The 24,359-nt window shown below is 46.6% G+C and overlaps 1 protein-coding gene across 3 annotated transcripts; it reads right to left on the reverse strand.

The window, feature by feature from the left end:
* Positions 1-391: 391 nt before the first annotated feature.
* On the reverse strand, positions 392-22,795 carry Uba1 (ubiquitin like modifier activating enzyme 1). Of its 3 annotated transcripts, none has more exons than XM_052732364.1 (26): positions 22,708-22,795; positions 14,105-14,221; positions 13,911-13,969; positions 13,644-13,812; positions 13,418-13,552; positions 12,370-12,476; positions 12,043-12,133; positions 11,804-11,936; positions 11,222-11,319; positions 10,797-10,943; positions 10,487-10,663; positions 10,271-10,375; positions 10,106-10,186; positions 9,714-9,869; positions 7,216-7,381; positions 6,891-7,087; positions 4,678-4,742; positions 4,254-4,449; positions 3,579-3,653; positions 3,270-3,459; positions 2,206-2,294; positions 1,876-1,968; positions 1,560-1,751; positions 1,087-1,188; positions 881-981; positions 392-720 (listed from the first exon to the last, which is right to left on the reverse strand). In XM_052732364.1, the coding sequence occupies exons 2-26, from the start codon at positions 14,219-14,221 to the stop codon at positions 585-587; spliced, it is 3,177 nt and encodes a 1,058-aa protein (XP_052588324.1). In that variant the 5' UTR covers positions 22,708-22,795; the 3' UTR covers positions 392-584. The 3 variants fall into 3 exon arrangements, with proteins under 3 accessions (XP_052588324.1, XP_052588284.1, XP_052588019.1); XM_052732324.1 differs by lacking the exon at positions 22,708-22,795 and adding an exon at positions 21,905-22,001; XM_052732059.1 differs by lacking the exon at positions 22,708-22,795 and adding an exon at positions 19,121-19,329.
* Positions 22,796-24,359: the final 1,564 nt, after the last annotated feature.

A 24,359-nucleotide genomic window follows, 5' to 3' on the forward strand; every position in this document is an offset into this window, starting at 1 on the left:
CACTGTGGGGGAACTCTGACTGTAAAGGATAGCCCAGAATCTGGCTGCTTCAAACTGGGGAAGGGATTTGTCCAAAGGATGAAATGCCCAAAGTACGCTAACTTAGCCCTTGCTTAGCCCTGTTAAGTGTGTTCATAGTGGATGGAGGCAGTTAGGACATGGAGAGCACAGGGTTTGAACCCAGCTCAAATCACTCAAATCACACGGACCAGGGTACCTGTTTATATAACTTCACTGGTACCTCTTATCTACATAGAGTAGATAAGAGATATCAACTCCCATTATTCTCTGCCCAGGAAGCTTGTACCTGGAGTAGCCCACTGGGCTACTATCTGAGCCAGACAATTCCAGGATGCTCCTTCCTTCCCTGGAGACAGCCAGGATGGCTATATCTGGGTTATTATCATTTTATTGGGATTTAGATTCCAAACAAGGTACAAAGCAGTGGTGAGAGGGTCTTGGGTTGCTGGGTAATAAGGGAATACCAGGCTTGGCTAGATGGACCACTGCCAGAGGCCAAATGGGAACCAGGACTGGAAGGGATCTGGGGAAGGAGGACTGGGGCTTAGGGGAATGCACAGAGATCAACGAATAGTATATCGTACATAGGGGACCTCGACGTCCTCGCCACTTTCGTCGTTGCAGCACAACTCCAGCACCAGTGCCCGCACATGGCGGCCCAGCTTTCTCTTTGACACACGGCTCACAATCTCTGTCATCCTAGGGAAAGGGGTGAGGGTTAAGGGCTAGGAAGACAAAGCAAGAGAGGAAGGGAGGCAGGTAGGGCATGAGAGGTGATGGGTAAGAGTGGAAGAGCTCCAAGCTGAGGCTCCCCACCCAAGGCAAGGAACACAGGGCCTTTCCCAGCCTGCCTACTCACGGCTGATCCAACCGTTCCTTGAGCTTAGCAGCTGGCATGAAGAAAGAATAGAGCATGGACACACCCTGGGACAGCATGGTGATCTCTAATTTGTGCTCTGTCTGGAGGGCAGGAGGAGGAAATAGCAGTGTTATGATTGTGGGAAGGTCAAAAATCATCTACACATCCCATCCTCCAGGTGGGATGAGAGGGAGAAAGGGCCTTACCTTAAAGTAATCAAGGAACTGTTTGAGGGTCATCTCCTCACCATTAGGCTGCAGCCCCTGTACTTCAAAGCGATCCCACAACGTCCATTCTTGATTATAGTACTGCAATGCAAGAAAATGCCCTCATTCATGCAAACCCAGTAAGTCAGATTAGAACCTTTTGTTCAAAGCCTCATGGCTCCCATGTTACTCTGAGTAAGCACTGTACCTTCAATTGAATGACAAGGTCCTATGCCACAAGAAGAGAATCTTATTCTCATCTTCTACCCCTTATCTTCTCAATCACTCTGAGCTACTGACTTTTATTCCTTCAACATTCCAGGCATACTTTATACCTTAGTACTCTTGCAAAAAACATGCAGGTGTATTTCGATAGGAACTCTTGACCTAGTGACCGGGTCTAATGCAAACCAAAGCCAGTTTTATTGAGATACACTCCACTGCAAGTCCCATCTTCTGATATGGGTACCTACCTGGTGACGAGGTGCAGCAAGAGGTTCAGAAAACCCAAAGAAGGGCAGGGCCAAGTTCAGGAAACCATTTTTGTAGGAGTCAAGCTGTTGGTGCCCCTGAACTACCTTGTACAGCTCCAGACACACAAGGCCAACAACAGCTGCTGTGGTGGTGGCAATGGCTGGGATGATCTTCCCTGCTATCAGCTTGCTCTGAGAAACAGACCAAGTAAGATGTTAGTTCTAAGTTGTAAGAGGTTGAAGGGCTAAAGACAGGCACAGATGTAAGGAACTCAAGCCTGGAAATGGTAGAACATCAGGTCTAGAGTCCCCTTACCTTATGCCGGTCTGCAGGGGAAATATCATAGTTTTCAGCCCGAAGATTGGATGCAGCCACAATGAAATCCATGTGGAAGTTGCTGTCATCATCCTGAGCAAGAGGAGTAGATCAGATGAAAAGTTTTCCTGGCCTCCTGGGATATAAGTATCCTCCAATGCAAATTACCTGCTGGGTCTCTCCCAGATCAGAAGGAAAGCTATGTGGCAGCCCATGATCTGATCACCATAAAGGCCTGGACTGGCTCCATATTCCTAGATCCCCATTCTTTACAACCTTGTCTGTGCTTAGCTCACCCCAACTGTCCTATCCAGGGCCCCTTCCAAGCACCTTCTCAAAATCAATGGGGTACATCTTAAATCCTGGTAACTTGTCTGGGCTGGGCAATGTGGCTTTGAGCTCCTCAAGACGGCTGTCATCTGCACAAAGAGAAAAACACAACCCTTTAGATGCATGGAGTGAGGCTGAAAGCCTAGGTAGGTCAAAAGGAATTCAGTTAGATACAGAATTTGGAGAGAGAGATATCCTAGAATGAAGGGGCAAAGAGAAAGCCAGAGCAAAACTGAAAAGGGCAGAAGAAGAGGCTATCCAGATCTGGAGAGACACCAGGAATAGAAATAAAGACCATAGGAGAAAGGGGAGGTGAGGTGGAGTAACCAGATAAAAGGGCTTGTCAGTCTTGGGTAGATACTATATATGGAGACACAGAAGACATGGTGGGGGTATGGAGAAGTATACAAACATGAATATATAGGAAGGATCTGAGAGGAAGGTGGAGAATATATGAAAAGAAGCAAGATGGAGGATGAGATAGGGAGGAGGAAACATATGAGAAGAAAGTCAGAGGGAACCTGCGGAGGAGGTGGAATAAAAGGCTAAAGGAAACACACAGAAAACAGGAAACAGCGGGTATTTCAGAAAGAAGATGGAGAAGAGGGAAGGTCAACATGGGGGGCGGGGGGGGGGGGGGTAGTATACAGAGTTATGAATATATTACAGATATCCAAAAGGGAAGGCAGGGGGACTAAATTAGGATGGACAACATTAGGGTGAAGACATACAGAGCAACAGGGTGGGAGGGATGCATGGATGGGGAGACATGGGACATCTGGAAGAGACAAAGTGTGGGCAAGAGTCAGAGGAGGAGATCCCTGCTGGAGATCATACCCCCTAGATGAACTGTATCAAGGAGAGGCAGAGAAAAGAATAAAAACCAAGGCAAATACACACCAAGCAAGAACCAAGTTTGTTTTCCTGGGTGCTGGAGTGGGAACTCCCCAACAGATTGTCTTCCTTTTAGGGGGAGGGAGGTGCAAAGGAAGGTAAGGTCACAGAGGTACTAGAAAAGGACTAATGGGGCAGTGACTTCTGACCAAATGGCCAAACACCCTTACCAACAGAGGCATTGGCGCTCTGCAACTCCTGGTCAGAAACATGGATCTTGACACCAGACTTGGGGGTGAACTCTGGAACTTGTACTGACTGCAGGAGTGAGGCCACGGCAGCTCGGTCTTGAGAGCCAGTCAACCCATAGGTCTGGGCAAAAAGGTTGGCAGCAGCCATCACATAATCCAGATGCAGTGTCTAGGGGAAGGCAGGGCACAGTAGGGTTAACACATCTGACCTTGGATAGGAAGCCACCACCTCCTTCCCACCTACCCATCCTCTACCTGATTCCAGGAAAACCCAACAAGGAGACTTACATTGTTAACATCAAAAGTAAGTGGATGTGGACAACGTTTGGGTCCAGACCAGAATGGGGCCCCTGAGCTGGTGAGCTAAAACAAAGAAAGAGAGTTTCAAGAAGCAAGATCTTGAAATGAAGGCCTCTTTGACAATCCTGACTTGTCACCCTGGCTCTGGATGCGCCCCACCTCACTATCCTTGGCTGGGTTCTTGAAGGGGGCTGGAGTTAATCATCTAAGACTCACACTGCAAGGTCCTGGCTGAGAAAACCACTATCAATTCTTAGATACTTTCTTCACAAACACCTTTTATTAATAAATACCAGTGAGACAGATCACAACTGTTCTTCCTTCAAGCTAAAGAAGGGAACAGAGAGAAGTGACATGCCCAAGTTCAGAGTGCGCTGGGATTTGAATAAATGGTGACACCTGAATCTCTGCTTCATGGTCCACTACAGCCCTAATAAAAATCAGCCTCGGCCTACACCACAGTGAAGGGGAACAGTAAGAGGACCAATTATCTTGCTCCAAGAACTAAGGGAAGAAACAAAAAGGTCATTCTTCTGACATCTCTTGCCTCGGACACCAGCCCCATCTGGACTAGTAACTGGGAGAAGTCACTTGTAGAGTCTGCAGCAAACTCTGCTCACAAGGAAATGCATGCTGCCAAATGGACACATGAGTGAGCATTACCTGGTCTGGAGGAAAGTTGTGCAGCAGTTGTCGGATGTTGTTACAGTACTGGGTGTGCCAGTGGTGGCAGGCCCAGGCCACGCAGTCACCCCAAGTCTGTGGTCGCTGCAGCACCAGGCTGCGCTGCACAGCCTCCAGCACCTCCAATGGCTGGGTACCCGCCAGCCGCAAGGTCCGTTCCACAAACTTGGGGTCTCTATTAGGGAGTGGAGGGGGCCGAGGGGCAAGATTACACAGTGGCCCCTGAAGTAGGCTCTAGGGCAATCCCACTTTCTCCACAGAAAGCTCATCTTGATCCCCCACAGCATGAGAATTGAACATTTAGAGTCCTTTGAAAAGTGTGCCTCGTGCTGAGGGTGACAGCTGAAAAAGCATAGAATGTTTTTGGTGGCAGGCAGGAGAGTGGGGTGTGCAAGTTACTCACGTGAGGTACTGATTAACATTTTCTGCTGGCTGCTTGAAAAGGCCTTCAAATTCATCCCGGGCCCACTGCAGACAGAACAAATGGATTTTATGGAATGATGGACAAAATAGGTTTCCACAGGTAAGTGACAGTCATCATGGGTGACCCAAGTAAGAAATACACAGCTACTTGGGAAAGAGAAGCTCCCAACTTTCCCCACTTCTTCATTTCTGGCCTCTCAATTTAAGTCAGTGAACGTGATCTGAGAACTAACTATCCCAATGTATGTGTAAAAAAAATGCATCAAGAACTGTGCATGTGTACTATGCCTTGATGAAAAATGTGTACTGGTTAAGTATATTTTACAACTTCTAACATTACTGCAAGTTCAATGCTGGGCACAATTGCATTAGACCTTGACTCAACAAAAAAGGGTAGAGAAGTGTTTGACTAAGTTCTAGGTTTGGTCTGCAGCACCAAAATACAAACAAGCAAGCAAGCAAACAAACAAAAAATAGATTCAATCCAACAATGATTCCTATCTATTCTCTAGGGACTTAGCAGAAAATAAGACATTGGCTTTATCCTCTTCCCTAGGTACACTTAAAATGGTGCCAGTTAAACAGACCAGTGACAGAGAGGAAGAATATAAGGCACAAAGAAGTGAAGTTCAAGGTCACACATGCCCTAACGAGACTGGTGGCACACAAAATTGACACAACCACTTTGTTTCTTCTTCTTTTTTTTTTTTTTTTTTTTTTTTTTTTGAGCTGAGGATTGAACCCAGGGCCTTGTGCTTGCTAGGCAAGCTCTCTACCACTGAGCTAAATCCCCAACCCCTGACACAACCACTTTGAAACAGTAGGGTCAGAAGGGGAAAGTGGTAGATAGGTTTGGTCTCTTCCTACCCCTCTATTCCTACCCTTCCTCAATATGTTGGTCTCTAACACTGCACCTAGAAGTCTGATAGCACTATAGCTATCCTTGTGGCCTGGGTGCTCATCATGTAGATATGGTCACTTCATAACATTTTAACTTCATGATATGCAGCATTGTTCCATATGTGTATCATATGTAGAATGTCACTGTGACATACCAGCATTAAACTCATTTTGCACAACAGATAGGGAAATCTGAATATCATGTGCTAGAGACAAATAACTTGAAGAGAGTGAAGGAAATGACTATTTTGTTTAGCATGAAAACAGTGCTTTGGAGCCAGACATGGTGGCACATGCTTATAATTCTAGTACTTGGGAAGTGGAAGCAGAAGGATCAGTTCAAGGTTGTCATCAGCTACACAGCAAGTTTGAAGCCAACCTGGAATACATGAGATGATGTCTCAAAAGAAACAAAGAGGAAAATGTTTTGGTTAGATAGTAGTTCTTTTTTGTTTGTTTTTGTTTTTCGAGACAGGGTTTCTCTGTGTAGTCCTGGTTTGTCCTGGAACTTGCTCTGTAGACCAGGCTGGCCTCAAACTCAAGAGTTACAGTTGTGAGCTGTTGTGTAAGTACTGGGAACTGAACCTGGGTCCTCTGTAAAAGTAGCAAGTGCTCTTAACCACTAAGCCATCTCTCCAGCCCCAACTTTAAATGTATGTGTATGGGTGTTTTGCCTGCATGTATGTTAGGGTACCAGATGCATGCAGTACCCATGGAGGGCATCAGATCCTCTGAAACTGAAGTTAACACCATTGTGAACTGCCACGTGGAAGAGCAGTCACTGCTTTTAACTGTTGAGCTATCTCTAAGTTGTTAAGAGTGTGACATCTAATGAACAGAAGTCAAAAATCCACCTGCCTCTGCCACCTCAGTGCTGAGATTAAAGGTGTATGCTAACACGTTCATATCAAGCCAAGAAAGTATGGCTAGACATTGTTAAATGTCTAGGTGAGGAATGATATTTCAGTATTCATCATTCTTTGTTTTGTTTTCTGAGATAAAAGTCTTGCTTTATAGTCCAAGGTTGCCTTGACCTCACAGCAATCCTCTTGCTTTAGCCTCTCAAGTACTGGTGAGCCACCATACCTAGCAACAGCATTGGTTTTTACCTGTCTCTGTACTGGGGGAAAAAAGTAAAAAGTAGGAATTACAAGAAGAATAAGTCATTTCAGAAGTGCCAACTGCCAGGTGGAAAGAAAGATGGTAGAAGAAAACATGTCTTATACTTAAGCCATGATAACCAAAAGCCAAGGGCCTGGTAGACATTCCTCCCTTCTCCTGAGCACCACTTACCTGCAGAGTGTGTTCAATGGCATTGGGAAAGTTTTTCAGGGTGCAGATGGGGATGGATTTCTCTGGTGGATCCTGGCTAGAGCTGTATGATTCTGTCAGGAAGGGGATCACCACCTGTACGTTGCCCTTCGTGCCCAGCGTGCCAGACTCCAGCAGTGGCTTTCGATAGTACACACAGCGGCGATCCATGTACATGCCTGTATGATCGGTTAGGGACAATGATGTGAGAGCCAGGGGACAAGGAAAGGCACACTGGGAAAGAACAGGAAGGCCCCAGACTCTCTCTCTTTTTGCCCTTGCCTTCTTTACCAGCCTTCAAACTTACGGGCATCTACATTGTCCAGGGCATTGGCCACACCATCCAAGTTTTGGAAAAAATCATCATCATAGATGCGCTCCGTGTCAGCACCTACACGGTTCTGGTGGCTTGTCACCTGAATGTAAGGATTCATCTGGCGCACAGCTGCAGCGGCTGTGTCAGACTTTAACTTCTGTGAAGTCAGGAGAACGGGGGACTCAGTTATTGGTGGATTCACTCAGCAAAATAAAGAGCTATCCCCCTGAACATTCATCTAATGTTAGAAGAACCAGCCCAAGTTCAGGAGGCTCCCTGGTTTAGCAGGATATTCAACGACAATGCCACATGGCCAGGGCTAAGACAGATGTGGCAGTGAGATGGAAAAGAAAGCAGAAGCAGGCATTGTAGACAATGAACTAGCCACCTGTTTGTTTTGCTTACCTAATACCTATTCTTTTAGGGAACAGTACTGCAGGTTGGAGATTTCCCCAAACATAACCAGATGTTAGTCAATAAATAAGCAGAAATGTTGTTATGAAGCCAAAATCAGGTCACATCCCACCTCTGCTTAGAACCTTTCCCTGGCTCTCATCCCCACTTAGGTAAACTGAGTTGGTTCCCAGGACCTCTCAGAGTAGACATTCACCACAGCTTTGCAGAAATGAGGCCTTCCTTAAGGAACCAATGAAATCTGTAAACTAACCTCTCCAGCAAGCCCAACTTGCTCCTTTACGCTTTGCAAAGTACCAACATTGACTCCATGATCTCACTTTTATATTGTATCTTTATTGTTTTGTTGTTGTTTTGAAACAGCGTTTATGGAACCATGGTCATGGAACTCACTTTGTAGACCAGACTGGCCTCTGACTCAAGAGACCCACCTGCCTCTGGAGTGCATGGGTGGGGCCGGCTGTACCTATATTGTATTAATTATGTATCTGTTCTTTACTATTTACCTTCCTGGACTAGCACCTTTATTCTTGTTTGTTTATTGAGACAGTGTTTCTTTGTGTAGACCTGGCTGTCCTGGAATTTACTTTGTGGCCCAGGATAGCCTTTAACTCAAGAGATCTGCCTGCTTCTGAAATGAAATGTATAAGCCACGATGTACTGCCTTATTTTTTTTTTTTTTCTGGAGCTGGGGACCGAACCCAGGGCCTCTAGCAAGCGCTCTCTCTACCACTGAGCTAAATCCCCAACCCCGCCTTATTTTATTCTTTAATGTACCTCAAGTATCTACAACAGTAATTCCTAAAGTAACTATTCAGCGAATAAATTAATGAAGAGGAATACTGGGCAGTGAAACTGGCCTTAGGGAAGGCCTCACAGACTTCTGGTACCTCAGTTTCAAACTGCAGAGAAGAGTTACCTGGCTGACTACAATGCAATCCTTCAGAAGGTCTACTTCTAAAAGTGGTCCTTGGCTGGAGTCTAGGACCTTGGATTTTAGGAAAAGTTACCATCATTCCCTCACCTAATAATAATGGCTCAGTGTGCCTGAACTGTTTGTGTGAACAGTGTGGTTTATGTTAAATACTGTCTTTCCCTCTAGAGTCAAAAATTCTGATACATAACCAGATCCCAGTAAAAGCCCTAGGTACAGATGAGCAGGCTTCCCTGGGTAGAAACTTTTTAGGAGTATTGTTATATTTGTTACAAGGGAAATGAAGTCCATTTTCTGCAACTCCACTGGGAGATAACTCTTAGATACTTGCTGCTGAATTCAGCCCGTGAGCCTTTCTTCCCTTGTTGATTATACAGTGTGCCTTTTCTGCAGTAAATCAGCTACTAGTTCTCCTAGGCAGTCACTGAGTTTGGGGATATTTTTGGGAACTCCCAACACATCGTCCCAAAGCAGCATTGATAAGGGCTGGAGTGATGGTTCAGTGGTTAAGAGCACTTGTTGGTCTTCCAAAGGACTCAGTTTTTGTTTCCAGTATTCACATCTGATGGCTCACAACCTCTTATAAGCCTAGAATTCCAGTTCTAGAGGATCCAACATACTCTTCCAGTCTCTTCAGGCACTAGGCACACACACGGTAGACATACATAATACATGCAGGCACCCACACGTACATATAAAACAAATAAATAAATATATCTTTGTTGCTGTTTTTTGAGACAGGGTCTCACTGTGTAGCCCCAGCTGTCTGGAACTCAAGAGATCTGCCAGCCTCTGCCTCCTGAGGGCTGGGAATAAAGGCATACCACACCACACCTGGCAATAATAAATAAATCTTTTTAAAAAAATTAAGGAAAAAGTAAAAGGAAATGAACGGGCAGGGGCTAGACTAAATTCCCAGTACTGAAAGAAAAAAGAAATTGACTTGATTGTTGCTCAGAGGAGATAAAAATGACTGATTCAAGGTAGGGCTACTTAATGTTTGCTGAATGAGTGACAGAAAGAGAGGGCAAGAAGGGCAAATGGAAGATAAGTAGATCTTTACTAGAAATACCAGGGATAAGAAAAAGGCAGGAGGAAAGTGAAATGTCAAAGTTCCATCTCCTACTCCCATCTATCTCACCGTGACGTCCCAGGGTCGGAAAAGAAACTGTCGGTTCAGATTTGATTTCTCAATGGTGTCCATGTCTGTGACAACGACCTCTCCACCCTCTCCACAGCCTAGCCCAATCATGGCAAAGTTCTTCAGCAATTCACAGCCAATGGCCCCTGCACCCACCTAAGAAACAGCCAAGAAGAGACACAGAGGCAAGTCAGGGTAAACCAAGTGGATACAAAGCCATTGGTTATTCCTCATGCCTGCCGGAGACAAAGGGATTGAGCAAAAAGGTGCCATATGTTTAGTCCCAGGGTTGTAAAAAGACTCCCCTCCTTCAGACGCAGAGGGAAACCCCAGAGGGGGTGGCCAGAGACCAAGGGAGGTGAACATGCTAGGTGTCCAATGAGGTCACTCACCAGGAAGTACTTTTGCTTGCCCAGCTTCTCTTGAAGGTCTGAGCCAAATACAGCTACCTGCCCATCATAACGGTTCTGACGCTGAGGAACATGAAGGGAAGAGGGTCAGAGAGAAGCTCAAAGAGATACCCCCAACAATGCCTTCTTTCCAGCCCATTCACATACTGGGAGGCACTTATCCTCTGTAAGAGCCTCTTTGTCCTCTGGCAGACATTCAAGAGCATCAAAGTACAACCATTGCATGATGGGCATAAACTTCCCAGAGCAGGCCTAGTGGAGGAGAAGGAAAGAGGAGGTGGCTGGTGTTAATCAGACCCTGACACATACGTACAGCAAGTAATGGAGGCAAGGAAAAACCTAGTCCATCCCCACCCTGCTCACCTTCATGACTTCCTGGGCAGCAAGGCCCCCAATGAAAGCATTTATGGGTGCCAGGTCCCCAGCAGCAACATAAGCTAGCTTCCGTATAAGGTCTTCATCCAAGTTGTCCTGTTGCACTGCAGGAGGGGACCGAGCATTCACAGCCTGAGCTAGGGCCACCAGTTCTGTTGCATCTTCCTGGTAGGGCAAAGGAAACAAGTAAGAAATTCTCAGACTACTGTCAGGGGATGGACAGTGGACAGACAGAGGCATGGTGGGCCTTTAGCACCAAGGATTTCTACCCTGGATGGCTGCTGGCCCACCTACCCACCTCATTTCGTGGTCGAGGTGGTCGGTTGTGCTGAGCACAGAATTGGTGCAGAGCTTGGAAGCCAATGTGCAGTTGGGCAGGGCGAGAATACTTTGCAAAGTCAGTCATCACAAAGTCAGGCTCTGCCAGTGATGCTGGCAAGGATTTCTAAAGATGAGAAGAAAGGAACAGAGAATCTGGAATGGTCTAGAACAGTGGTTTTCAACCTGTGGGTCATGACCCCCTTGGCAAACCTCCATCTCCAAAAACATTTGTTACGATTTATAACAGTAGCAAAATTAACAGTTTTGAAGTAGCAATGGAATAATTTATAGTTGGGGGGTCACCACAACATGAGGAACTGTATTAAAGGGTTGCAGCATTAGGAAGGTTGAGAACCACTGGTCTAGAACCACCCACCAAGGACCACTATACCCAATACTCACAAAGCTAATCTTTTTAGGTACTTTGACCTGACTGACGATGCCTCCACGGATGTAGTCAGAGAAGTTGGAGGTGTCACAGATACTAAAGGTATAAGGACCTAGAGTGGATAAGGAGGCTGTCAGTCCTATATACCCTCCTTCAGGTCCACAAAACTCAGAGACAAGGGAAAAAAAAAAAAACCATGCCTGACCCAGTGCTGACGCCAGGTACTATCTTTCAACCCCTGGCCCCATTTGGAGATCAGAAACTATCTCCTCTGCCCTAGAGCCAGTTCAGACCCCATGAGACCCTGTTATCCCTCTTCCCAAGTCTACACTGGTTAGGCTGTTCTTACCCAAACCAGCTTAGACATGAGCAGATCGTCTGGTCTGCCCTGTTCAAAGTACAGGAGGCTCCTTCACCTCAACAATTCAAACATAGTTGGTCCTTCTCCCACATGCCCATCAGCTCTGATAGGACTCCAGATTCTCTGACCTACCTCAGGCACTTAGGCTATGGCTCTCCTTACTCTGAACTCAGGGTCTCCTCCCTTTGGATCTCCTAACCAGCTCCTCTAATATGCTCCCATGGCCCCAGCTCACCTAGCACTTTGATTTCTATGGGCTGACATCCATTGAGTTGGATCATGCCCTGCACTTCTGAGAATGAGACAAAGTCACCACTCTCAAATCCATGTCGGGCCTCATCAAGGCAGGTGACCACACCGGGATTGTCCTGGTTAAAAAGGAGTGAGCCTCAGAGGCAAGTCAAGGAATAAGAGCAGACACAGGGCTGTCATTGCCTATCTGTCTGCCAGGATCCCTGGGGCTGGCCTCCTTACCTTGGTGACCATTGAAACCATAGCACTGAGTGGCTGTTCCCCATTGGAATCTGTGAGAACCATTTCCTCTCCAAAGTCACAGAAAAGTTGCCTGTAGAGAGTGACAAGGGGACTGATACCTGAGGCCCACACAAGTCCCCAGGCATCCTTCAAGGTGCACTAGATATCTGCTGAGGAAACTTGGCACATCACAGTGGGGATATAACAGCACTAATGTCACACAGGGAGAGGTGAACACACAGAATATAAAACTTGAGTGGCAGAAGAGGAATGAGGGTCTTGGCCTAGGAAAGGTTGTGGGGAAAAGCACAGGGAAGTGGCACTTACCCAAATAAGCCTCGTGTATCTGCCACCACTAGCTTGATGCCATGGCTATGACAGAACTCACCCACTCGCAGTTGGTCTTCCAGGGGGCTGTTGGTAAGGACCACCACCTGTGGAGAAGTAGAGCTCGGGTCAAGAGCCCAGAACTAGGGGAAGGGGAGAGGAAAGAACACTGGCAGAAGACTGGGGGGAAGGTTTAGGCAGTTCGGAAGGCAGAGTTGTCTGGGTCTTCCTGCTCCCCCAGGCCTCTCGTAAAGACCTTTTGGGGACCAGACTCAGTGAGAGGGAAACACAGCAAGGAGCAAGCTAAGGCTTAGTGCATGTTGGGAAAGGTGGCGGTACTGGGCACAGAGTGCAGACCAGCTGACTCACTTGTTTGCTAACTGCCTACAACCCTGCCATGCCCTGTGAGACACAGGGAGGGCAAAACTGTCTGCAGCCGAAGTCTGAGCTCACTCATACCATACCTACCTGTCAGTGGCTCCCAAGATGCTGCCCACTCCACCACAATTTTTGAAACTGCTCTCCACCTTCTCCAGGAACATCTATCCCTGCCCACCAGGATGAGCTCCTACAACTGTGTCAGATTGTTGTTGCTGTAGTACCTTGGCCCTTGGGGACCTTAGCCCCATGGGACAGACTTTCAGCTCTCACAGCTTAGACTTTTTAAACTAGTAATGCCCATGCCACCTTCCCTGTGTCCAAGTTGCTATTCTTCATGCTTAACCCTCATAGGAACCCCATGAAATCAGTACTGCTGCCATTCCTATCCTGAAAATGGAAAGAGCAAGGTCCAGGATCTAAGTGACCTGCCTAAAATTACACTAGAAGAGCTAGACACAGCAGGACAGTTCATAACACTATGTTGTATAATTGGTGTGTCTACATTTTTCCCTCAAAAGGCAGGCTCAGGGTCTCATCTTGCCTCTCTCTGCTCTCCAGCATGATGCCTGATACCCCAGACTGCTCATTAGATAGTGAATAGTACCGAAAAATACCAAAGACGAGTTCCAAGAAAATCAAAGCAGGAGGCTGAGCAGTGGCTAAGTACCTGGAAGCCACTAAGGAAGTCCTCAACAAGAGGCCCAGTGTAGGCAGTGACAGGCACATAGCTGTTGAGTTCAGCAAGTCGGGGCTGAGATACCTCAGCCCGATTTTTACCGATGTCCTCCTCTCGAAGGTAAAACTGTAAGGGAGCGGGGGGTGACAGAAGGATAAGTGAGATGGCTGTGGCACACAGAGGCTGGTGCAGGGGAAAGAATGTTGGGAAGAGGTACCTGGGAGGAGAGATCAGCCCACTGGGTAGTGCCTTGGTCATGTAGGGTGACAGCCTTGACCCCACCAAGGATGATGTTCTTAGCGATTTCCACACCTAAGCCCCGCAAGCCTGAGACAAGGACGCTGGATGTCTGGAGCCTCTTCATCGCCTCATGGCCCAAAACATACCTGTCAAGTTAGAAGAGACTCCAGGTCACGGTCTACCCCACCTGATCCAATTATTTCAGTGCCCCTTCCCGTTTCAGGCAGACTTTGGCCCAACTTACAGCTGCCGGGAGTAAAGGCCCTCGTCTATGTCTGCTTCACTGCCGTTCTTCGCCATTCCCTGGGGATGCAGAGCATGAACAGGTTCAGGACAACATGCACGAGAGGGCTGTGGGGTGCAGGCAAATGGAAAACGATATGGAAGACTCCCTGTCCCACCATTATGCCAGCCAGTCTCCATGGGGAAGATACTCACGTTGGTTGGCACTGAGGGCACTTCGGACAGCACAGACTGGGCAGGGGAGCAGTTAGAACCCGGCTTTGGATCAGGCCCGGACACGCGACGTTTCTTGGACAGCGGCGAGCTGGACATCTAAAAGAAAAAAGACAGGCCAGAGGTGAGCCTAAGATAGACAGGGATATTTTTCTGGTATTTTTTGTTTGTTTATTTGAAAAGCCCTCATTGGCCTTGTACTATTTTTTCGCTTATTACTGGCTAATAGTGGGAGAAGACTTAAATATTAGTAAATCTACTTTAGAAAAGAAATTGGCATGCTCAGGTTCACACCGCTGTCAGACTCAAGATTTGAACGAGGTGGTTTGGCTTGCAAATCCACACAGCTGGCTGCTAAGTCATTTTGTCTCTCCCTAACCCAGCATAAGGGAAAGGCTCCAATCCTGTGGAGTAAGAGGAAGACCATTCTGGGAAGATCAGAGGACAGATGTGGACTCAAGAAATACTGAGGTTTTAAGACCCCTTATAGGTATCACATGGAGCTGTTCCCTCACTTTGTAAAATGGATGATGATATGGCTCCATGGTGTTGCTGAGATGAAAAAAGATACAACCACAGGCCCTAGGGAGGCTCAGGGCAGAGCTTAAAGCCCTACTCTTCTCCCGGTTTTAGGGAGAGAAAACAACCCAGGCAAATAAAACAGGCTGCAGGAAGAGAGAAAATGTACACTTCTAAAGTCTCTTCTGCCTGTGAAGTCCTTCAACAGATTAGCAGCAATGATAAATGAAAATTTACTAGGAGTCCTCTCTGTGTCAGAAGCTACACTAAGCACTTTATGATCCTTGTCGCTGTCTGTCCTCAGGGCAACCCTGTGGGAAATGCACTCCTATTTACCCCAGCTCACAAGGAAGGAAAAACTTCATTCAGGGATGTTTGGTGACTTGTCCAAAGTTCCTACTCGGAGTGGCTGAACTGGGATCAGACCAGATCCAATGACTCTGAAGTCCAAGCCACTTCTCAGAGTTAGCAAGTTTCATGCTCTCAACTGTCCTGTCCCTGCAAGGCAGGGTTTAACGTCCCTGTTGAACAAATGAGAAAACCTGAGCTCATATGATCAAGTGACGCAAGATCCCAAAGGGGAGGAAAAAACCAACAATATAGCCTGCTATTAGAAGTGAAGCCAAGGGCCGGGCGGTGGTGGCGCACGCCTTTAATCCCAGCACTTGGGAGGCAGAGGCAGGCGGATCTTTGTGAGTTCGAGGCCAGCCTGGTCTCCAAAGCGAGTTCCAGGAAAGACGCAAAGCTACACAGAGAAACCCTGTCTCGAAAAACCAAAAAAAAAAAAAAAAAAAAAAAAAGAAGTGAAGCCAAATGGTGGTGGATTCAGATGTTTGTAAGTAGAAGACAGAACCCAGTATCATTTCTCAAGCCCAATGGCTCTTCAAAGCACCAAGCCTTTGCTTATACCCTGTCTTCTATTCACACAACTGCTCTTACTCTAAAGCCTTTTCTGACCCTCAATACCACCAACTGCCACCAACATACCTAAGATTCCATCTTGGCACTGTCATATTCTAATATGAACAATGACAAGAGCTCTCTACTAGCTATCCCATCAGTCACAAGAGTAAAGGGCTTTGTCTAACTCTAACAATGCCTGTGAACTACATAACCCTACGTTCCTACCATAAATAGAAAGTGAAAGCTTAGCGAACTCCACTCACTTGCCCTGGATGTCACTTGCCCAGTGTCATGCAGCTGGTAGCAGTTTGTGCGACTTTCTTAGGTAAGTAGTGTCAGTATTTGGCTCTGGGTCCAGCCCAGAATGCTCAGAGATGGGAGGTAAAGATAGGGAGAAGAGGGGAGATACGTGGCTGCCCTAGGGCCCAAATCTGCCAGTGAAACTGCTGGGAATGCTTAGATCCACCTTGGGTAGGAAGAGGCTTGGTAAGTTAGGAGGTAGCCAAAGGCAATTCCTATTTTCCATTTACTGGCAGTGACTTGGCATGGAGATCTCATTTCCTCTAAGCCCACTTTCTCCAAAAGCTGGGAGACAAAGAATTGTCCTCCCGATGAGGCTAAAAAAATCTATCTGTGGTTTCAAAACTCAGGGACCTGAGGATATAAGCTCCACCCCAGGCACCAAGAGGGGCCTCCACTACTTAGTTATCCCCCTTGCCTTGTCATTGGTTGGTTTGTCCAGGGCATATTCTTTCTCAGCTGTCTACGTAAGACAAGATCCAGGGCCAGAGAGCTCTTTATCAGACCTTTTACCTCTCCACCCCTAGTGCTGGCAGCAAGTCTAAGTAGGGTTGGGATGACTGTTCAAAAGTGGACTTCGAAGCCAGGTGTGGCAGTACATGCTTGCAACCCCAGTGCTTATGAGGCAGAGGCAGGAAGACTAAGTTTGAGGCCAGCCTAAGCTGCATAATGTGTCAAAAAAGAAAATAAAAGGGGAGATTTCAATTGCCAGGTGTTGGAGAACACCTGTATCAAGGCAAGCAGGAAGAATCTAGAGCAGAGACCCCTAGGTAAGAGCTAAAGATTCCCCCATCCAAAAAAACAAAACAAAAAACCCCCACAAAAACAAAAAAACTTCAAATCCACATCCTCTCTCCCTCAACATGAGCTCAACCTTCTCTGTTGGAATATATCTTCAATAACTTGCCTGGCAAAGCTGAAATTAAAGCATTTCAAAACTTACCTGGGGTCTCCAAACTGATGACTGAAGCCTGAGAATATTCTACTCCCAAAGGCTAAGCAGGGGAACCCTGGGGTAGGCTTAGGAGGCACAGAGCCAGCTGATGAACTAGAAGAAGTTACAGTACTGGGGAGGATGCTGAGGCCTGTCAAGCTTCCTCGGAGGTGTTAACTGAGAAGTCCTTGAGAGTGTGAGAAAGGCATCAGGAAGTGACTGAATTCAAGGAGCTCTGAAGGAGATATGAAAGGAGACCCAAAAGAGCCCGCAGCAGGACTTACAAGTGCTGGTGCCAATGGGCAAAGTCTTTTCTTTTAAGATTTATTTATTATGTATATAGTGTTCTACCTACATATCAGATCTCATTATTGGTGGTTGTGAGCCACCATGTGGTTGCTGGGAATTGGACTCAGGACCTCTGGAAGAGCAGTCAGTGCTCTTAACCTCTGAGCCATCTCTCCAGCCCCCAGGCAAAGTCTTAAGAAAGACTTACATCTTGGGTCTCTAGACAGAGGTGGGAGAATGCAGAACCTGAGACTACTGCAGGAAGATGCTGGGGCGGGCTGAGAGAGTCTCAGAGTCTAGTGATAGAACCCTTCACCCAAAATAATGGAAATTCACAGAGAAAGGTCTCTGATGCTGACACTAGAGTGCCAGGAAGCTTTGAGATTAAGTGCCAAGAGGCTAGCAGAGGTCTCTGAGGGCACCCTCTTGAAGAGGGATTTCTAATGGAGCAACAAAGGACTTGTGTGGCTCTAACAGGCACCACAGCCGTCCTGATAGGATGGAAAAGGGAAGATGAGTTTCAGATCGCTCAAGCCTTAAAAGGTTATGAAGTGCTGAGCATGGTGGTGCACACCTTTAATCCCAGCACTAGTGAGGCAGAAGCAGGATGGTCTCTAAGAGTTTGAGGGCAGCCTGGTCTATATATCTATATATATTTCAGGCCAGCCAAAGCTACATAGTAAGACCCTGTCTCAAAATAATAATTATAAAAATAACGGTTACCAAGCAAATGCTGGCTAGATCTCCATGTGGAGTTAGGTTTCTCTAACCAATTCTATGACTCCACAGCTCATTAAAGAGATATTTAAGTTTTCTACTCTGGTGGAGGATAAGTGGGCCTATTGGAGAAAGAGGTATCTGACAGTGATAGTAGGGTTCAGTGAGGCCAAAAGCAAAAGCTGAGACCCTCTGAATGAAGACGCTAGGAACCTTTAAAAGGACGAGGGCAAACTGCAAATTCTGAGGCCTGCTGATAGATTAAGGGATCTATAAAAAGAGAAGCTACAACTCTGGTCTGTTTTTGAAGGCAGAAGATGGGTCTAGGATGAGACTGTCAGGCAGATGGGGCTACAAATCAACAGGGTCTGAAAGAGTAGATGGTGGCAGGAGATTACTAATGGAGAACTGTGTCCAAGCAGGTCCTCCCTAGTGTCTAGTCCCCTGAGAGGCTCTAGAGGAAAGATACTGGAGGTTAAGGATGGCTGATGGGGAAAAAAAGATGAGGCATATTGAGGACAGCCTAAGAACAATGAGAACGTGAAAAAGGGGGAATCCCTGAAAGCAGGGAAAATCTCTAAGGGCAGATTCTAGGAACCAAAAGAGCCTCTAAAGGCAAATACTAAAAAGAGTCTGTGACTAAGAAATGCCAGGTGTCCACGACGGAGGATGCTATCTATGAAAAGGAGGTGTTTGTTGGGAGACCTCAAATGTAGGAATGAGTCTCCCACAGGAAGGCCAGGCAGATAGCTTTTCACCAGGTCTAATCCAGATGGCAGCTCTAAGGACAGATAGTATCCTGGGGGGGGGGGGGGGGGGGGGGGGGGGAGGGGGAGATTCTGGATGAAAATGCTAGACAAGGCTCTTTCGGAAATGAAGGCCATGCGGACCCTTCCTGAAGGGCTAGGAGTCTCAAGGGAGATTTCCGGGCAGGTCTTCAATAGCACACAAGTATGGACGGCTTTTTACAAGCAGCAGTGTTGAATTTCTGTGCCTTTATGGGAGACCGTGTTGAGTTCTGATAGGAAACGCAAGGCTCAGGACGCTATCAAGATATCTCGTTATAGATTCTGAGCCAGAAGTCTCCAGAAGCAGAGATAGGGGGTCTGATGTCAAGGTCAGATCTCAGAGCCCAAGGGAACAGGGTGGTCCCAGACAGAAATGATCTACCCCACCCCAGGCTTTGCATTGCCCCCCCCACACCCGCTTGTCTAGTGATTCCTGATATCCACGACACCGCAGCGCACCCAGACATCGGGCTGGCAGAGAGCCAGCAGGGACCCTCCCATACCTCCCAGAGCCCTTGCTTCGAGCCAGGTGCAGAGAAAAGCTATTACCAATGCCGGTTCCCCGGGTCGCGCCGCCGCCAACTCCTCAAGGAGCCGAAGTCAAGCTCGGCCGCCACCCTCCTCTTTCTCCTCCTCCTCCTCCCTGCCGCCTGGGCCAGCTAGGATCACTGCCGCCTTCTCCTCCCCCGACCGTTGTGGTTGTGGTCTTCCCTGCCACCTCCTTCACCCCAGCAGCCGACACAAGATGGCGGCGGCAGAGTCCAAGGCCGGAACAAAACCTTGAGCCCCACCCCCAGAAACCCGGATGCAAGAGGACCGCGCCCACTCATGAATCATGTATTTTCCCTGCCCAGTTTGGGACTTCTTTAATTAGAAGGAGAACAGCTCCACCTTGTGGCTCTGGAGGCAGTAACTAGAAAAACAGGTACAGCAAGAGGCCACGCCCCGTGGAATATGAATAAAGAATTACTGCAGCTAAGCTGTCAAAGAAACCAGGGAAGGACCTCAAGGCCATTCTTCCTGATGGTGAATTATGAAGCAAGGTGATAGGTTTATTAAGACCAGGCAACCAGATAGTAGATGTTAAAGCATGACAATCACACCCCATGCTCATGAATAATGAATGATCTTGCTGCTGCCGGGAATCAAGGAGACCAAAGCTACATCTTACTCATGAATAATGCATGAGGCTCAGTGGGGTGGAACAAAAGAAGCAGGCCTGCCTTATTGCTCCATCTAATACCCAGTAAGCAAGAAATGGGGCTACTGCAGGGAAAATGCGCTCCCTTGGCTCCTGAATACTGAATGCTGCTGCTGCAGCAGCTCAACTTGGAAACAGAGGTCAAGGAAGGTTGCACCAGGGGTGGTGGTACACATCTTTAATCCCAACACTGAGAGGCAGAGGCAGGCAGATCTCTTGAGTTTGAGGCCAGTCTGGTCTACAGAGCGAGTTCCAGGACAGCCAGGGCTATACATAGAGACCCTGTATAGGGTGGGTGGGGGGTTGAACCAAAAGAAAGAAAGGTTGCACCCAGGCAGTACATGTGTAGTGGCATACACCTGTAATTCCAGCACTATACTAAGGGAGATGGAAGCAGGAGAATCATTAGTTTGAAGCCAGCCTGGTTATCATGAAACTGTCTCAAAAAAAGGACAAATCCCATGAGACCAAGGTGACAAATCCCCTCCCAGCCAAGGTGACGCTGCCCAGAAAGCGGAGATTATGAGACAATAGTCAATGCATGTGTCACAAGGGATAACCCTGCAAAACCAGAGGGGAGCACAGACCTTGCTACTCATCACTGACCATTTAGGGGATTATCTTGTCCCAATTAAATCCAGACTCACTACATGCCTTTGATAGGCAATGACAGTATTAGAATTAGTCCACCTCGGGTTGGAGATGTAGGCTATGGATAAAGCACTTCCCTAACACCCTGGGTTCAATTCATAGCATCATAAAAAACAAAACAAAAAAACCACACCAATTCCCACCTCAAAAAATCCATCTACCTCAGATTGATAAACTGTGTTATAAAATAAGTATGGAAAGGGTCTTAGAGCAGTGCTGCCATAGGCATTATAACATTTTCAAATATATGTAACTAAAGTTAATATGTAAGCATATTTGAATTAATCTAAAATTACTTATATGTGAGGATATATCCAGCCATTACAGAAATTATCAGCTTGAATGTTTTCAGATCCAGAAAATGGGAACTAAGAACAAGAACTTAACTTGTGATTAAATTTCAATGAGTAAAACAGTACCTGGCACATAGTACCATATAATTAACCTGAGCACTAGCAACATTATTTTCTTAAAAGACAGGGTCTTTCTGGGGTGAGCTAGCACAACTCCTGTAATTCCATAGTACTTGGCAAGCTGAAGCAAGAGGATCACTAGTACCAGGCACGTCTAGGGAAACAGATCCTGGAGAAAGAGACATAGAAAAGCAGACAGAGAGGGAAGAGAGGGAGAGCAGAGAGGAGAGAAGGAGTGGAAAGAGCAGAGAGGAGGGAAAGCAGAGAGAGAAGAGAGAAAGGGGAAGAAAGAAACAAAAGGAGAGAGTTTTGCTGTGTTGTCCATACTGTTCTCAAACACCGTTATTCAAGAGAGCCTCCTGCCTCCACTCAGCATCCCAACTACTCCTTGTAATTCCATAGTACCTGGCAGGCCGAGGCAGGCAGGTCCCTAATTCTCTAGCAAGCCTGTGGAAACAGTGACAGCCTGGAGAGAGGAATAGGACACACAGAGGGAGAGGAGAGAGGGAGAGCAGAGATGAGTAACACGGAGCCCACCAGTAATAGTATCATTAAATTGGCTTGGGGAAGGGCATTATTCAACTCTGAAACCAGATCAGATTTGAATCCTAGTTCAGCCACTCACTGTGTGACTTTAGGACAAACTACTTACCTGTCCTGTGTCTCAGATTCCTCATCTATGAACTAGGATGAAACCTACTTTTGAGAAGTTGTGAAGATAAAATGGGTTAATAAAAGTAACTAAATGGGTGTAAACTGTTCTTATTATACTGAATACCCACTTTTTGTGCTTCCTAAAAGACTTGCCAAAGATCCACAACCATAAAGATGGATGGAATTTGAATTCAGAGTCTCGGTTAGTAATCTAGAATTACTGAGACATAAGGCATGAATAATACCCGCGGCATCATCTCCGATAGATCCCAGGTTTAAATCCTGGAACCCGTGAGGGAAAGCTAACTGCGGATCCTCGCAGAAGCTGTAAAGGCCACGCCCCTCATAAATTATGCATAGCACCCGTAGAAAAGCTTAAAAAAAAAAAAAAAAAAACCTCGGGGCGCTACTCACCTTCACAGATTATTGTATGGATTATCAATAAACTCTAGTTTGTGAGGCAGACTTCGTGATACCCCGTCAACACGCCCCTTCAGCACGCTGATCCGCCCCCTAGAGAGTAATTCATAAGCTGACACTTCTAGTGGACCAGGTGCGAAAAAGGGTTCGCACCACAGCCCTACCCCTCACGAATGAATAAAGCGGCAACCAAATTACCGCTCAGTAGCCCGGTGGCCCTATGTCTACTCGGAAGAGCCCAGCAGACAGTCTTTACCAGCCTCGGTTGAGAGGCTCCTCTCTTGGCGTTTGGGCCCCTGATATGTCCTGGTCTCACAGCCCAGGGTAACCAGCCGTGCAGACCTCATCACCTAATCAGAGGTCACAAAGGCCACTGATACCACAGTGCCACGTCGGTGCTGAACGTTCCCACTGTCAGACGGTCCGGTCCTAAGACAAGCCCTCCCCAACTCCCGCCTTGACTTTAGTAACTTCAAACTTCTCTCCTCTTAGAAAGCCCGAAAATCCTGCCCACCAACAGAGTACTCATACACAGACACCGAGCCTCCCACTAAGCCCTGCTTCCAAGGGGTATAAATCTGTGTCTGAGAACTACCCCATAAAACAGACTCTTAAATGCCACCCGAGTCCCCAAGCACCGCCTCCTAATGGTCTCCTCAAAAGCAGACACCTTCTGAATGCCACCCGGGCCCCACAACCTCCAAATATGCCCACTGGGGATCCCAGAAGTTGGGATTAGGAAAGCACCCTCTTTCAAATGCTGTCCAGGGGCTTGGGGGCAATGTGCTCCCGCTCACCCCCAGTGCTGGGCGGAAGCTTCGCCTTCCTTCTGGAGATAAGCCGAAGCTACAGGGCAACGGAAGAGCAAACCACCTCCGTCGTGCAAAAAGAACTAGAGTTTGCGCGGAGCTCGGAAGCGCGGGGCCTTAGAGGGCTGGGTCTGGGGTGTACCATAGATGCCTGAATAGAGGGGCGTCTCTCCCTGCTTCTGCGCCCCTGGCTCAGTTTCAGGCCCATATATCCCCTACAGATTGTGGTACGACCCCAGTGCGCGATGCATGCTGGGAGTGGTAGTCCTGTCCCGCTAATGCCCGGTGCACGTGGTGGGCATCAGCCGCTAGAAGATGGGAAATTGCAAGCCTTGGTTTATTTCCTGGAACTGTGTACTCTGTGAGGGTGGAAAAAAGAACGGAACATGATAATGCCTTAGATTAGAAGATACATCCAACCTAAGCACGGGAAGGCTGAGACTCCGGTGGCCAAAAGCGTTCATTCATTTTTTTTTTTTTCCGTTTGTGGAGCTCAAGATGTGGACCAGGTGCTGGGACTTCTTCCTTGCCCTCATAGAACAATATTCTATCGTGAGAAACAACCGATAAATATAACAACAACAATAAAAATCAAACAATAGTCTCACATATACCTATGCATTATAAGTAGCCCATAAATACGTAAATTATCATATATGAACATTTATATGTGTGTGCATGTTTTTAACAGGATCTCCTTGTACAATTTAGGTTGGCTTGGAACTTGCTGTACAACCCAGGCTGACCTTGGACTTATGATCCTCCTGCTTCTTCCACCAAGTGGAAGTGGATTACTTACAGGCATGTACCACCACGCCCAGGTGCAAATGTTAGTATGTAAATGCTTTACATCTGTTTGTATCTTATATTTAATGAGTTGTTTATATTATATAATAGTATAACTGATTATGCATTGTATACACAGCATAAAAGTAACTATTGTATATATAATCATACATCCCTTAACAATAGTGATAGTTTTTAAGAACTGTGTCCTTAGGCAATGTCTTACATGAATTTACATAAAACTAAATGGTACAGCCTCTGCTCACCTAAGCTATATGTTTTAGCCCAGGACTCCTACGCTACAAACTGTATATATAAATGTGGACAAGTATAACAGTGGTATTTGTGCATCAAAACACAGTAAAACTACAGCAAAAATACTAGATTATATGGGGTGTACTTGATGGTAAAATGCTTGTGTAGAATGTGCAAACCCTGGATTTGATCCTTGGCACTTCAGAATAATAATAAAAATAAAATAAATTAAGCAAACACTAAAAACAAAATATTGGATAATAGGGATACTTTCTGTTCATACATGGCTGTATATAATTGCTAAGTGCTATGGAGAAAAATAGACCACAGTAAAGTTAATTTGTTGGGACAGGTTGCAGTTTTACACAGAGTGGTGATGTGTGAGCAAAGATATTTAACATAAAATGCTTCTATCTCCTCAGATTCAGTCTTTCAAATATTGCCAAAGACCTTCACATTTGCTCATCTGAAGTATTTATTGAGCACCTATTCAGTGCAGAGTTCTGGGAACACAACAGAGATTCTCTCCTTGCATTAGCCAATAACATACTTCGCAAAGATCTTTCCCTTATTTATCTCTTGCATAGGAACAGAGGAAA

Source organism: Peromyscus californicus, unplaced genomic scaffold, assembly GCF_007827085.1.
Source record: "Peromyscus californicus insignis strain IS unplaced genomic scaffold, ASM782708v3 Scaffold_10__1_contigs__length_136768540, whole genome shotgun sequence".
Taxonomy (NCBI): Eukaryota; Metazoa; Chordata; class Mammalia; order Rodentia; family Cricetidae; genus Peromyscus; species Peromyscus californicus.

Bases quoted from the DNA above. Each gene is read 5' to 3' on its own strand.
- Uba1 (XM_052732364.1), bottom strand. From the start codon at position 14,221: ATGTCCAGCTCGCCGCTGTCCAAGAAACGTCGCGTGTCCGGGCCTGAT. The intron at 9,870-10,105 runs GTGAGTGACCTC...GCTGTTTCTTAG, and splicing joins GCAAGCAAAAGTACTTCCTG to GTGGGTGCAGGGGCCATTGG. The intron at 3,460-3,578 runs GTAAGTCTCCTT...GCCTTCCCCTAG, and splicing joins TTACTTTTGATGTTAACAAT to ACACTGCATCTGGATTATGT.